Here is a 14265-nt window from a genome sequence, read left to right as displayed (position 1 = left end):
CTGCCCAGAGGCGACGAAAGGCTGTCCTCTGTGGGAGGTGTATCGTCCGTGTCCTCTGTATCCCCCCAGCCACGCACCAGTGATGGCCATGAGCTGGCCTGGGTGCCACCCTGCTGTGAACATGGTTCCATCTCCTCCTCCAGCTCCTCCTCCTCCTCATCCTCCTCATCCTCCAGAGCTGTGCCCCTGCTGGACAATTGCGTCCCTGGCGTTTGCGTGTGCAGGAACCCACCCTCGGAGCCCCTTGCGAATGACTGCCCTGAAAGCCTTGGAAATGTTACCTCTTCATCCTCCTCCTCCTCCTCATCCTGTGCCACATCCTCTTCCATCATCGCCCGAATTGTTTTTTCAAGGAGGCATAGAAGTGGGATAGTTAAGCTGAGAACGGCGTCATTGCCACTGGCCATGTTGGTGGAGTACTCAAAACAGCGCAACAAGGCACACAGGTCTCGCATGGAGGCCCAGTTATTGGTGGTGAAGTGGTGCTGTTCCGCAGAGCGACTCACGCGTGCGTGCTGCAGCTGAAACTCCACTATGGCCTGCTGCTGCTCGCACAGTCTTTCCAGCATGTGCAAGGTGGAGTTCCACCTTGTGGGCACGTCACATATGAGGCGGTGAGCGGGAAGGCCGAAGTTACGCTGCAGCGCTGCCAGGCGAGCAGCAGCAGGGTGAGAACGCCGAAAGTGCGCACAAACGGCCCGCACTTTCTGCAGCAGCTCTGACATATCGGGGTAGTTTTTAAGGAACCTCTGCACCACCAAATTCAGCACATGCGCCAGGCAAGGGATGTGCGTCAAACCGGCTAGGCCCAGAGCTGCTATGAGATTTCGCCCGTTATCACACACCACCAGGCCGGGCTTGAGGCTCGCTGGCAGCAACCACTCATTTGTCTGCTGTTCCATGCTCCTCCACAACTCCTGCGCGGTGTGTGGTTTGTCCCCCAAACAGGCAAGTTGTAAAACTGCCTGCTGTCGTTTACCCCTGGCCGTGCTGAAGTTGGTGGTGAAGGTGTTACGCTGTCCGGATGAGGAGGCGGTAGAGGATGAGGAAGCGGAGTAGGAGGAGTTACGAACAGGAGGCAAACTGAAGCGCCCTGCAATCCTCGGTGGTGGAAGGACATGCGCCAAATTGCTATCCGCCTCAGGCCCATCCGCCACTGCATTTACCCAGTGTGCCGTTAGGGAGATATAACGCCCCTGACCGTGCTTACTGGTCCACGTATCCGTAGTTAGGTGGACCTTGGCACAGATGGCGTTGCGCAGTGCACACCTGATATTTTCCCCCACTTGGTTGTGCAGGGAAGGGATGGCTTGCCTGGAAAAGTAGTGGCGGCTGGGCACGACGTACTGTGGGACAGCCACCGACATAAGGTTTTTAAAACTGTGCGTCTCCACCAGACGGAATGACAGCATTTCAAAGGCCAATAATTTTGAAATGCTGGCATTCAGGGCCAGGGATCGCGGGTGGGTAGGGGGGTACTTCCTCTTCCTCTCAAGTGTTTGGGAGATGGAAAGCTGAACGCTTCCACGGGACATTGTGGAGATGGTTGTTGGTGACCCAGGTGGTGGTGTTGCTGACAGATCGTCTGTTTGCGGGGTGGCAGGTGCCGGTATCACTACAGATGTGGCTGGAGCGGCCGAGACTGCAGCAGAAGAGGAAGCAGGATGAGCCAGAGACGTTTCTTGGTTTTGAAGGTGTGTACTCCACTGCAGCTCGTGCTTTGCACTTAGATGCCTGATCATGCAGGTTGTGCTCAGGTTGAGAAGGTTCATGCCTCGCTTCAAGCTCTGATTGCACAGGGTGCAAACCACTCGTGTCCTGTCATCAGCACATTTTCTAAAGAACTTCCACGCTAGAGAACTCCTTTGAGCTGACTTTGGTGCGCTCGTTCCCTTGCTGCGTTGGGCAGTAGCGGGCGTAGTGTCTAGGGCACGGCCGCTCCGCTTCTGCACCCTGCTCCCTCTTCTGCTGTGCTGGTGGCTCTGTGCGACCACCGCCTCTTCCTCCAAACTACTCAGGTCACCTGCATGACGTTCATTCCATGTGGGGTCGAGGACCTCATCGTCCTCCACATCATCTTCCACCCAGTCTTCACCCCTGCCCTCCTTGTCGGTCTCCACAATGCTGAACGCCGCAGCAGTTGGCACCTGCGTTTCGTCATCATCGGAGACGTGCTGCGATGATCCTTGCATGTACTCATCTTGAGAAATAAGTGGTTGGGCATCGCTGCACTCAATCTCTTCCACTTCTGGGGCAGGGCTAGGTGGATGGCCCTGGGAAACCCTGCTGACAGAGTCCTCAAAAAGAATAAGAGACTGCTGTATGGCTTGGGGCTCAGACTGCTGGCCTGATTTGCAAGGGGGTGAGGTGAAAGACGGTTGGACATTGGCTGCAGGTGCCAACTCTGACCTTTCTGCAGTAGACTGGGTGGGAGACAATGTGAAGGAACTGGAGGCACTGTCAGCAGCAAACCAATCTACTATCGCCTCAACTTGTTCTGGCCTCATCACTTCTAGGGGCGTTTGATGCCCTACCAAATACTGATGCAGGTTCTGTCGCCTACTCACACTTGAGGAAGGTGTTTCACTTGTGCGTGTAGCTGGCACAGATCGACCATGTCCTCTCCTTGCAACAGGAGCTCTACCAGCAGCACCACGACCCAGGCCACGGCCCTTATTTGACGGTCTCCTCATATTTCTGTAATTTAAGATCTTGCCCTAGAAAGGTTTTTATTGAATAGCGGAATAGAAAATATGATCCAAAAAAAGTGTATGTATATCACACGTACACAACCACACTAGGCCCCAATTACTATTGTTTGTACCCCTAAAAGGCTAGATGAGGAGTAGGGGGAGTATGGAACAGGCAGCACCCTCAAACCTTCAGAAGTATGAGATGAACCCCAACAACTTGGAAAGGTGGATCTCTCTCACACGTACCGACACAGACTATCCCGCAATTCAATTGATCCTCAAAGGTTTTTATTGAATAGCGGAATAGGAAATATGATCAAAAAAAGTGTATGTATCTCGCACGTACACAACCACACTAGGCCCCAATTACTATTGTTTGTACCCCTAAAAGGCTAGATGAGGAGTAGGGGGAGTATGGAACAGGCAGCACCCTCAAACCTTCAGAAGTATGAGATGAACCCCAACAACTTGGAAAGGTGGATCTCTCTCACACGTACCGACACAGACTATCCCGCAATTCAATTGATCCTCAAAGGTTTTTATTGAATAGCGGAATAGGAAATATGATCAAAAAAAGTGTATGTATCTCGCACGTACACAACCACACTAGGCCCCAATTACTATTGTTTGTACCCCTAAAAGGCTAGATGAGGAGTAGGGGGGGTATGGAACAGGCAGCACCCTCAAACCTTCAGAAGTATGAGATGAACCCCAACAACTTGGAAAGGTGGATCTCTCTCACACGTACCAACACAGACTATCCCCCAATTTAACTGATCCCCAAAGGTTTTTGATTAAATAGCGGAATAGAAAATATGATCCAAAAAAAGTGTATGTATATCACACGTACACAACCACACTAGGCCCCAATTACTATTGTTTGTACCCCTAAAAGGCTAGATGAGGAGTAGGGGGAGTATGGAACAGGCAGCACCCTCAAACCTTCAGAAGTATGAGATGAACCCCAACAACTTGGAAAGGTGGATCTCTCTCACACGTACCGACACAGACTATCCCGCAATTCAATTGATCCTCAAAGGTTTTTATTGAATAGCGGAATAGGAAATATGATCAAAAAAAGTGTATGTATCTCGCACGTACACAACCACACTAGGCCCCAATTACTATTGTTTGTACCCCTAAAAGGCTAGATGAGGAGTAGGGGGAGTATGGAACAGGCAGCACCCTCAAACCTTCAGAAGTATGAGATGAACCCCAACAACTTGGAAAGGTGGATCTCTCTCACACGTACCAACACAGACTATCCCCCAATTTAACTGATCCCCAAAGGTTTTTGATTAAATAGCGGAATAGAAAATATGATCCCAAAAAAGTGTATGTATATCACACGTACACAACCACACTAGGCCCCAATTACTATTGTTTGTACCCCTAAAAGGCTAGGAGTAGGGGGAGTATGGAACAGGCAGCACCCTCAAACCTTCAGAAGTATGAGATGAACCCCAACAACTTGGAAAGGTGGATCTCTCTCACACGTACCAACACAGACTATCCCCCAATTTTAACTGATCCCCAAAGGTTTTTGATTAAATAGCGGAATAGAAAATATGATCCCAAAAAAGTGTATGTATATCACACGTACACAACCACACTAGGCCCCAATTACTATTGTTTGTACCCCTAAAAGGCTAGGAGTAGGGGGAGTATGGAACAGGCAGCACCCTCAAACCTTCAGAAGTATGAGATGAACCCCAACAACTTGGAAAGGTGGATCTCTCTCACACGTACCAACACAGACTATCCCCCAATTTAACTGATCCCCAAAGGTTTTTGATTAAATAGCGGAATAGAAAATATGATCCCAAAAAAGTGTATGTATATCACACGTACACAACCACACTAGGCCCCAATTACTATTGTTTGTACCCCTAAAAGGCTAGGAGTAGGGGGAGTATGGAACAGGCAGCACCCTCAAACCTTCAGAAGTATGAGATGAACCCCAACAACTTGGAAAGGTGGATCTCTCTCACACGTACCAACACAGACTATCCCCCAATTTAACTGATCCCCAAAGGTTTTTGATTAAATAGCGGAATAGAAAATATGATCCCAAAAAAGTGTATGTATATCACACGTACACAACCACACTAGGCCCCAATTACTATTGTTTGTACCCCTAAAAGGCTAGGAGTAGGGGCAGTATGGAACAGGCAGCACCCTCAAACCTTCAGAAGTATGAGATGAACCCCAACAACTTGGAAAGGTGGATCTCTCTCACACGTACCAACACAGACTATCCCCCAATTTAACTGATCCCCAAAGGTTTTTGATTAAATAGCGGAATAGAAAATATGATCCAAAAAAAGTGTATGTATATCACACGTACACAACCACACTAGGCCCCAATTACTATTGTTTGTACCCCTAAAAGGCTAGATGAGGAGTAGGGGGAGTATGGAACAGGCAGCACCCTCAAACCTTCAGAAGTATGAGATTGTGTTCACTGTACCCCACAAAGATTGAGTTCACTGCACCCCACAATGATTGTGTTCACTGCACCCCACAAAGATTGTGTTCACTGCACCTCACAAAGATTGTGTTCACTGTACCCCCCAAAGATTGTGTTCACTGCACCCCACAAAGATTCTGTTCACTGTACCCCACAAAGATTGTGTTCACTGCACCCCAAAAAGATTGTGTTCACTGCACCCCAAAAAGGATGTTGTTCACTGCACCCCAAAAAGGATGTTGTTCACTCCACCCCAAAAAGATTGTGTTCACTGCACCCCACAAAGATTGTGTTCACTGCACCCCAAAAAGATTGTGTTCACTGCACCCCAAAAAGGATTTTGTTCACTGCACCCCAAAAAGGATGTTGTTCACTCCACCCCAAAAAGATTGTGTTCACTGCACCCCAAAAAGATTGTGTTCACTGCACCCCACAAAGGATTTTGTTCACTGCACCCCAAAAAGATTGTGTTCACTGCACCCCAAAAAGGATGTTGTTCACTGCACCCCAAAAAGGATTTTGTTCACTGCACCCCAAAAAGATTGTGTTCACTGCACCCCACAAAGGATTTTGTTCACTGCACCCCACAAAGATTGTGTTCACTGCACACCAAAAAGGATTGTGTTCACTGCACCCCAAAAAGATTTTGTTCACTGCACCCCAAAAAGATTGTGTTCACTGCAGCCCAAAAAGATTGTGTTCACTGCAGCCCAAAAAGATTGTGTTCACTGCAGCCCAAAAAGATTGTGTTCACTGCAGCCCAAAAAGATTGTGTTCACTGCAGCCCAAAAAGATTGTGTTCACTGCAGCTCACACACAGAAAAATGGATGTGGATCACTGACACCTGCCTATCTCCAATCCCACACCACACAGCAATATCGATTGTAGTTTGTAGAACACAGTTTCCCTAAAATTCAGCAGACTCTGTCCCTAACAGGATTGAGAAGAGATCGTAGATCAGGATTGAGTGCAGACCCCACCCCCCACACAGCAATATCGATTGTAGTTTGTAGAAGACACTGACCCTATAATTCAGCAGACTCTATCCCTAAAATGCCTACAACTCGCCCTGCCTAAACACTCCGACCTGTCCCTCAATTCTATCCGGACACAAATGGTTTTTTCCTGCCTATCTTTCCCTAATCAGCAGCCAGCACGTTGATGTGTGCTCTGTCCCTGAATCTAAGCAGCATAATGACGCCGCTGCGGCTGCCTCGAACTTATAAAGACTTGGTCACATGCTTCAGACGGCCAATCACAGCTACTGAGACATTTGCAGGCATGGCTGGGATGGCTTAAGGCACACCAGTTAAACGATTGTTGATTGGCTGTTGAAAGCCCGCCATGAAAAGAGCGCCAAAGCATGCAAAACCCGGAAATAAAACGACCGAACACGGATTTTTACCCGAACATACAGTAAAGTGTCCGTGTCCGTGTTCGGGTACAAAAAATCCAATTATTCGGTACGAACACGAATAATACAGTCCGTGTTCGCTCAACACTACTTGTAAGGTTTCCACATCCTGCATAGAAGATATTGGCATGCTTAGTTTAGTATCATCCGCAAATACTGAGATTGTGCTAGATATCCCCTCCTCTAGATCATTTATGAATAAATTAAACAGGATTGGTCCCAGGACAGAACCCTGGGGGACCCCACTTTCCACACCCGCCCAATCCGAGTACTCCCCATTAATCATCACCCTCTGTACTCTCCCCTGGAGCCAGTTCTCTATCCAGGTACTCACCTTATGGTCCATACCTACCTTCCTTAGTTTGTACAGTAAGCGTTTGTGGGGAACGGTGTCAAAGGCCTTTGCAAAGTCCAGATACACTTTAATTATAGGAACTAATTAAAACAATTGTTACAATGCCTATAATGTTTTATTGATGATGGCTATAGGGAAATGTGATTCATTCTAGCCGGCATGCTAAAGTATAGCTAGCTTTTTGGACAAAGCTTTAAATGTCAAGCTGCCATAGCACAAGGGAGTATTCATTAAAAAAAATAGCTATTCATCCAGCAAATTGCTGGTGCTTTTGTTCTCTGTAAATTGGAAAATCCAAATTATCTCAGGCTATTTCTTCTGCAGATCAAATGTTATTCAGGCATAAAAAAAAATAGGCTGGTTTGGGAACATACCACTTTATTACTGCTAGGTGTAGCTGGGGATCATAGAAATAGCTATGTGCCATAATGCAGTTTTTTCCCAAACCACTATATATTATTTTTTTTTTTAATGAATAACATTTGACCTGTAGAGGAAAGGGCAGATGAACGTTCGATGTTGATTAACAGAACAAATGTAGCAGCAGTTTTGCTGGATGAATAGCTATGCAGTGTTATTTTTTAAATACACCCTTTAAGTGGACCTATTATTAGATACATGTGCTACACGTATTGCCAATTGCTTGCTTTAAAGCAAATAGAAGGTAGTTGCATATGTCCAATGTGTTATCTGTATCAGCTGTAGGCAGATGGGGTGGAGAGGGTGTGACATCAGTAGCTGTCAGAGTCAGGGCTGCCATCACGGGGGGGGGACAGTCCATACACATGTAGGAGGCCCGAGCGTTCCAAGGGGACCGGCCGCCCAGGCCCAACCAACGAGGTCGCATTGCTGCTGCTGTGGTAACTAGCAATTGCTAAAGCAGAGTAGGCCGATGCAGCCGAAAGGGATGTATCTTTGCTGGATTGGGATGTCTCTTTGCTGAATATATGAGGCCGTCTCTTTTCTGGATTGGGATGTCTCTTTGCTGAATATATGAAGCTGTATCTTTGCTGGATTGGGATGTCGCTTTGCTGAATATATGAGGCCATCTCTTTTCTGGATTGGGATGTCTTTTTTGCTGGACTGGGCTGTTTCTTTGCTGAATATATGGGGATGTCTCTTTGCTGGATTAGATTCATTTTCATATATTAAGTTGTAAGAATGTTAAAATAAAAGCGGGTGCACTGAAGGACTCGTTGGAGTTGCCAGTGGGCAGATTCGGTGGGAAATGTTGGTTGTCAGGCCCGGAGGGGCCCAGGCCTAAAGCTGTGTAAGGGGCCCCAACATTTCTGTTGGCTGCCCTAGTCAGAGTAGACATGAATCTGCGCCCTGCTGGTTGCTAGCCACCGATCTGGGGATTGCGTGTGGTGAAAAGGCGCCCTCCCTATCACTGTGCCCTGGGCGGCTGTCCCTCCTGCCCACCCCTTGTCCCAGCCCTGCACAGAGGGGCATATCTACCACAAGGCAAACACGCGTCTGCCTTGGGTGGCCTTTTAAAGGGGGGCGACGCCACCCTCCTGGCAGAAGGGACAATAATAAGGACTGCAGAGAAAGGGGACAGACTGGGCCACTGATCCGACGTCCAAAAAAAGGCCGCTGCTGACAGTGCCGCTAACTGACAGTATTAATCCCAGCCGGATGACACCCGTAGCTTGCTCCACCTCCACCGCTGGCTCTACTGCCCACTGGTTGCTAGGGCTGTGGCGCCTGGCATCTAGCAACCATTGACCTCACGTCCCCGCCCTAAAGCAGAGCGAGGCTGAGGCCCCAGCATTCAAAGTGGAGGAGGATTTAACTTCCTCCTCCTCTGCAGGTGCTTTTGCCCAACCCATGCTCAGAGGGAAGCTAACTGTCAGAACTGAGGTGAGACTGGGTGCCAGGGATGGATTAGAACCATGTGTGTCATGAGGGAGGCAGGCACTGCAGAGACCCATACAAAGAGGAGGGGTTCATGCTGGAACATGTAGTCCTGGGATGTAACCCCCCCAAAAGTATAGGACTAGAGGTGCCAGCATAAAACCCTCAGAGCTGAGGATGTGACCCCCCCCCCCCCCCCAACTAGAGAAGGATTACAGGTCCCAGCGTAAACCTATGAGGTGTAAGGAGTCACATCCTTAGACCTCCGGGGTTCATTCTGGGACATGTAGTCCTTCACTTTTGGGAGGGTCACATCCTTAGATCTCAGGGGTTCATGCTGGGCCTTGTAGTCCCTCACTTTTGGGGAAGGGGTCACATCCTTAGATCTTAGGGGTTGATGCTGGGCCTTGTAATCCCTCACTTTTGAGGGGGTCACATCCTTAGATCTCAGGGGTTCATGCTGGGCCTTGTAATCCCTCACTTTTGGGGGGGTCACATCCTTAGATCTCAGGGGTTGATGCTGGCACTTGTAGTACCTCAATTTGGGGGGGGGGGGGTTCAAGTCCTTAGATCTCAGAAGTTCATGCTGGGACTTGCCTTGCTGTCCTTCAATTTTCAGGGGGAGTTTTATCCTTAGATCTCAGGGGTTCATGCTGGGACTTGTAGTCCTTCAATTTTGTGGGAAGTCACATCCTTAGATCTTAGAGTTTTATGCTGGGACTTGTAGTCCTTCAATATTAGGGGGGGTCACATGCTTAGATCTCGGTGGTTCATGCTGGGACTTTTAGTCCTTCAATTTTGGGGGGAATCACATCCTTAGATTTCAAGGGTTATTGCTGGGACCCTCCCAAAAGTAAAGGACTGCACCTGTTATCCACTTTTAATGTACAGAGAGGAAGAGGTGGCTCTTTTTAGGAAGAGAAAGGGGTGGAGTTTACAGATGAAGGGGTGTACCTTAAAAAAAGGTGGGGCAAATTTAGATGGGGGGGGGATCCCAATTTTTGTCTTGCCTAGGGCAGCAAAAAATCCCCCAAAAACACATTGCCTGTACAGTACTCCCCCTGACTATGCCTTTATGTGCTTTTCTCTCCAGAAGGATGGCGCTATCTTTGTTCAGGCATCATCCAGGGTCACCGTCTACTTCCTGGACTGAATTGCCGGCTCAGATGTGACACAATCGTGTAAATCCTGACACCGAGGTGTATTGTTGTGTATTGTGACATGTCGGAAATGTATTCATGGTGATGTATAGTTACTTAAAGGCTGAAGTGGCCTCTCAACCAGTATCACTTGAAAGGCCACTTTGGTGTGCTACAGTTTTCCTAGCCAATAGGTCAAACTTAGCTAACTGAAAGCAAAGTGATTGATTGATTGATTGATTGATTGATTGATTGATTGATTGATTGATTGATCAAATATACACAGCAACAGGATTTTGCAGGATCATGCCGGCTTCTTGGTTGGGTTCTGTCCGGCATGATAAGGAGTTTCCAAGACAGATGCTCGGAATCTTTTCCCCTCTAGGGCTCATTCACGCCAGCACAATAACACCTTCAACTCTTCTGGGAAGGCTGTCCACAAGGTTTAGGAGTGTGTCTATGGGAATGTTCGACCGTTCTTCCAGAAGTGCATTTGTGAGGTCAGGCACTGATGTTGGACGAAAAGGTCTGGCTCGCAGTCCCTGCTAATTCATCCCAAAGGTATTCTATGGGGCTGAGGTCAGTACTCAAGTTCCTCCACCACAAACTCGCTCATCCATGTCTTTATGGACCTTGCTTTGTGCACTGGTCCAAATCATTTTGTGGAGGGGGGATTATGGTGTGGGGGTTTTGTTCAGGGGTTGGGCTTTGGCCCCTTAGTTCCAGTGAAGGGAACTCTTAAGGAGTCAGCATACCAAGACATTTTGGACAATTTCATGCTCCCAACTTTGTGGGAACAGTTTGGGGATGGCCCAGTGGCGGCTGGTGTATTGGGGGCGCAGGGGCACTGCCCCCCCATCCATGCATACGGCCCCCTAATCTACATGCGGGGGGCCAGACCCATGGAGTTCAATGGGGCTTTTTTTTTTTAACCATGTGACTAGAGCCAGATACTCTCACAGGCTAAAAAAAAAGGGTGGGCTCGGGGCGCAGAGCACTGCGCCCCAAACCACTTGTGTGACAATAGCGAATTAATATTTGCTGTTGTCACACGGATCCACCTCCTGGCCAATCAGGAAGCGGGTCCTGAGACCTGTTTCCTGATTGGCCAAAAGTAGAAGCCATGCCATTGGGCATGGGGGAGGAGACGCTTCTACTGAAGAAAGCCGAAGCTGAAGTTGCCACTGCTGCCGCTGAGGGTGAGTGAACCGTGGGGGGTCTGGGGTCCTGGTGTGCGGCCTGGTGGGGGCTGGGGGGGTGTATGGTGCCGTCCATCTGCCGCCCCCCCTGGCCCATGGAGCACCAGCCGTCACTGGGATGGCCCCTTCCTGTTCCAACATGACTGTTGTTTGAGGTGAGTGAGTTTGGGGTGGATGAACTTGACTGGCCTGCACAGAGTCCTGACCTCAACCCGATAGAACACCTTTAGGATGAATTAGCGTGGAGACTGGGAGCCAGGCCTTCTCGTCCAACATCAGTGCCTGACCTCACAAATGTGCTTCTGGAAGAGTGGTCAAACATTCCCATAGACACACTCCTAAACCTTGTGGACGGCCTTCCCAGAAGAGTTGAAGCTGTTATAGCTGCAAAGGGTGGGCCAACTCAATATTGAACCCTACGGACTAAGACTGGGATACCATTAAAGTTCATGGGCGTGGAAAGGCCGGCGTCCCAATACTTTTGGTGATAGCTGAAAGTTCAGTGCTATGTGGCATGGCATCAAAAGGTAGCGCAGTTAATCAGTAACTACTGTTCTATAAAGACGGGATGCAATGGGGACACAAACAGGAACTGCTGTTACAGCCATCGATACCGGAACACTATGACATGACTTGTGTGGATTTGTTCTACCAGAGTACTCTAACATGCATTAAAGGGAAATGTCCAATAAATGAAAGGAATTTAAATGGAATTCCAGACAAATGGGAGCTGTGACAATGTCACAAATGAAAAAATGGAGTTCAGATACCTATGATGTCCAAAGACGCAAGTTGTTATACCAAGAACAATGACACACGGACATTTGGGGGTCCAGAACAATGACACACGGACATTTGGGGGTCCCAGAACAATGACGCACTGACATTTGGGGTCCAGAACAATGACACACTGACACTTGGGGGTGAAGAACAATGACACACTGACACTTGGGGGTCCCAGAACAATGACACACTGACACTTGGGGGATCCAGAACAATGACACACTGACACTTGGGGGTGAAGAACAATTACACACTGACACTTGGGGGTCCCAGAACAATGACGAACTGACACTTGGGGGTCCAGAACAATGACACCCTGACACTTGGGGTCCCAGAACAATGACACACTGACACTTGGGGGTCCCAGAATAATGACACACTGAGACTTGGGGGTCCCAGAACAATGACACACTGAGACTTGGGGGTCCAGAACAATGACACCCTGACACTTGGGGTCCCAGAACAATGACACACTGACACTTGGGGGTCCCAGAATAATGACACACTGAGACTTGGGGGTCCCAGAACAATGACACACTGACATGTGGGGGTCTCAGAACAATGACACACTGACACGTGGGGGTTTTAGAACAATGACATACTGACACTTGGGGGTCTCAGAACAATGACACACTGACATGTGGGGGTCTCAGAACAATGACACACTGACACGTGGGGGTTTTAGAACAATGATATAGTCACACCTTGGGGTCTCAGAACAATGACACACTGACACTTGGGGGGGGGTCCAGAACAATGACACACTGACACTTGGGGGTCCCAGAACAATGACACACTGACATGTGGGGGTCTCAGAACAATGACACACTGACACTTGGGGGTCCCAGAACAATGACACACTGACACTTGGGGGTCCAGAACAATGGCACACTGACACTTGGGGGTCCCAAAACAATGACACACTGACACTTGGGGGTCCCAGAACAATGGCACACTGACACTTGGGGGTCCCAGAACAATGGCACACTGACACTTGGGGATCTAGAACAATGACACACTGACACTTGGGGATCTAGAACAATGGCACACTGACACTTGGGGTCCAAGAACAATGACACCCTGAAACCACTTGGGGGTCCCAGAACAATGACACACTGACACTTGAGGGTCCCAAAACAATGACACACTGACACGTGGGGATCCAGAACAATGACACACTGACACTTGAGGATCCAGAACAATGGCACACTGACACTTGGGGGTCCCAGAACAATGACACACTGACACTTGGGGGTCCCAGAACAATGACACACTGACACTTGAGGGTCCAAGAACAATGACATACTGAAACCACTTGGAGGTCCCAGAACAATAACACCCTGACACCGGGGGGGGGGGGGTCCAGAACAATGACACACTGACACGTGGGGGTCCCAGAACAATGACACACTGACACGTGGGGGTCCAGAACAATGACACACTGACACGTGGGGGTCCCAGAACAATGACACACTGACACTTGGGGGTCCAGAACAATGACACACTGACACTTGGGGGTCCCAGAACAATGACACACTGACACTTGGGGGTCCAGAACAATGACACACTGACACTTGGGGGTCCAGAACAATGACACACTGACACTTGGGGGTCCCAGAACAATGACACACTGACACGTGGGGGTCCAGAACAATGACACACTGACACTTGGGGGTCCAGAACAATGACACACTGACACTTGGGGGTCCAGAACAATGATTTACATTTATGTTGGCCTGTCCTGCCAGTTTGCACCTTGCATTTTGTACCTTTAGTTGTCTTTCAAAGTATAAAAAAGCAATCCTACCTGGCATGAGTCCCAGCACAATCAGCGAGGCCACCCGCAGGTTAGCCATGGTGGTCCTGAAGGACTTGGATAGTCCAGGCGGTCCGGTCCTCCCCCGGCAGTTGTTCTGTCAGATCTGGCTGTATGTGATGAGACCTCACCTAGAGAAACCTGCACTCCATCCAGAAGTTGTAGAACCTGTGCTGCCGGTTCTATGTTGTGATGGAACACACGGCACACCTGTACTCTGAGAAGGAGTGACGTGAAAATATCCTTCTGTGCCAGGTGACACCCATAGAGGATGTTTCTGGCTTCCTCTTCTCTTGTTTATTATTACCTGTATAATGTCTTATTATTATTATTTTTTAGTTGTGGATAGAGCTTGGCTTTGAGGCATATTGCTGTCCTCCACACCAGAGAACCTCTGCCAACACTGAGACAGAACAGGAAATGAAGAGAATCCTCCTCTATGGGGACACCTACAGCATAAGGTCTAATCCTTACCTACTCAAAACATGACAATAAAAATACTGCAAACCGTATTCACCTCTTGAACTGCTGAGATAAA

The 14265-nt window shown here is 48.7% G+C and overlaps 1 protein-coding gene across 1 annotated transcript in view; it reads right to left on the bottom strand.

Moving 5' to 3' along the window:
* Nucleotides 1-13930, bottom strand: part of VSIG8 (V-set and immunoglobulin domain containing 8) — a 50551-nt gene extending 36621 nt beyond the window's left edge. Inside the window, exon 1 of the mRNA XM_082275669.1 lies at nucleotides 13719-13930. Within this exon, the coding sequence (XP_082131795.1) occupies nucleotides 13719-13767 (49 nt within the window). The 5' untranslated portion in view covers nucleotides 13768-13930. The remainder of the gene's footprint in view (nucleotides 1-13718) is intronic.
* Between the last annotated feature and the right edge of the window lie 335 nt (nucleotides 13931-14265).

The sequence above is a fragment of the Pelophylax lessonae genome, assembly GCF_965119305.1.
Source record: "Pelophylax lessonae genome assembly, chromosome: 13".
NCBI lineage: Eukaryota > Metazoa > Chordata > Amphibia > Anura > Ranidae > Pelophylax > Pelophylax lessonae.
Note: the sequence above shows the minus strand (reverse complement) of the source record. Positions and strands in the feature narration are given on the sequence as shown.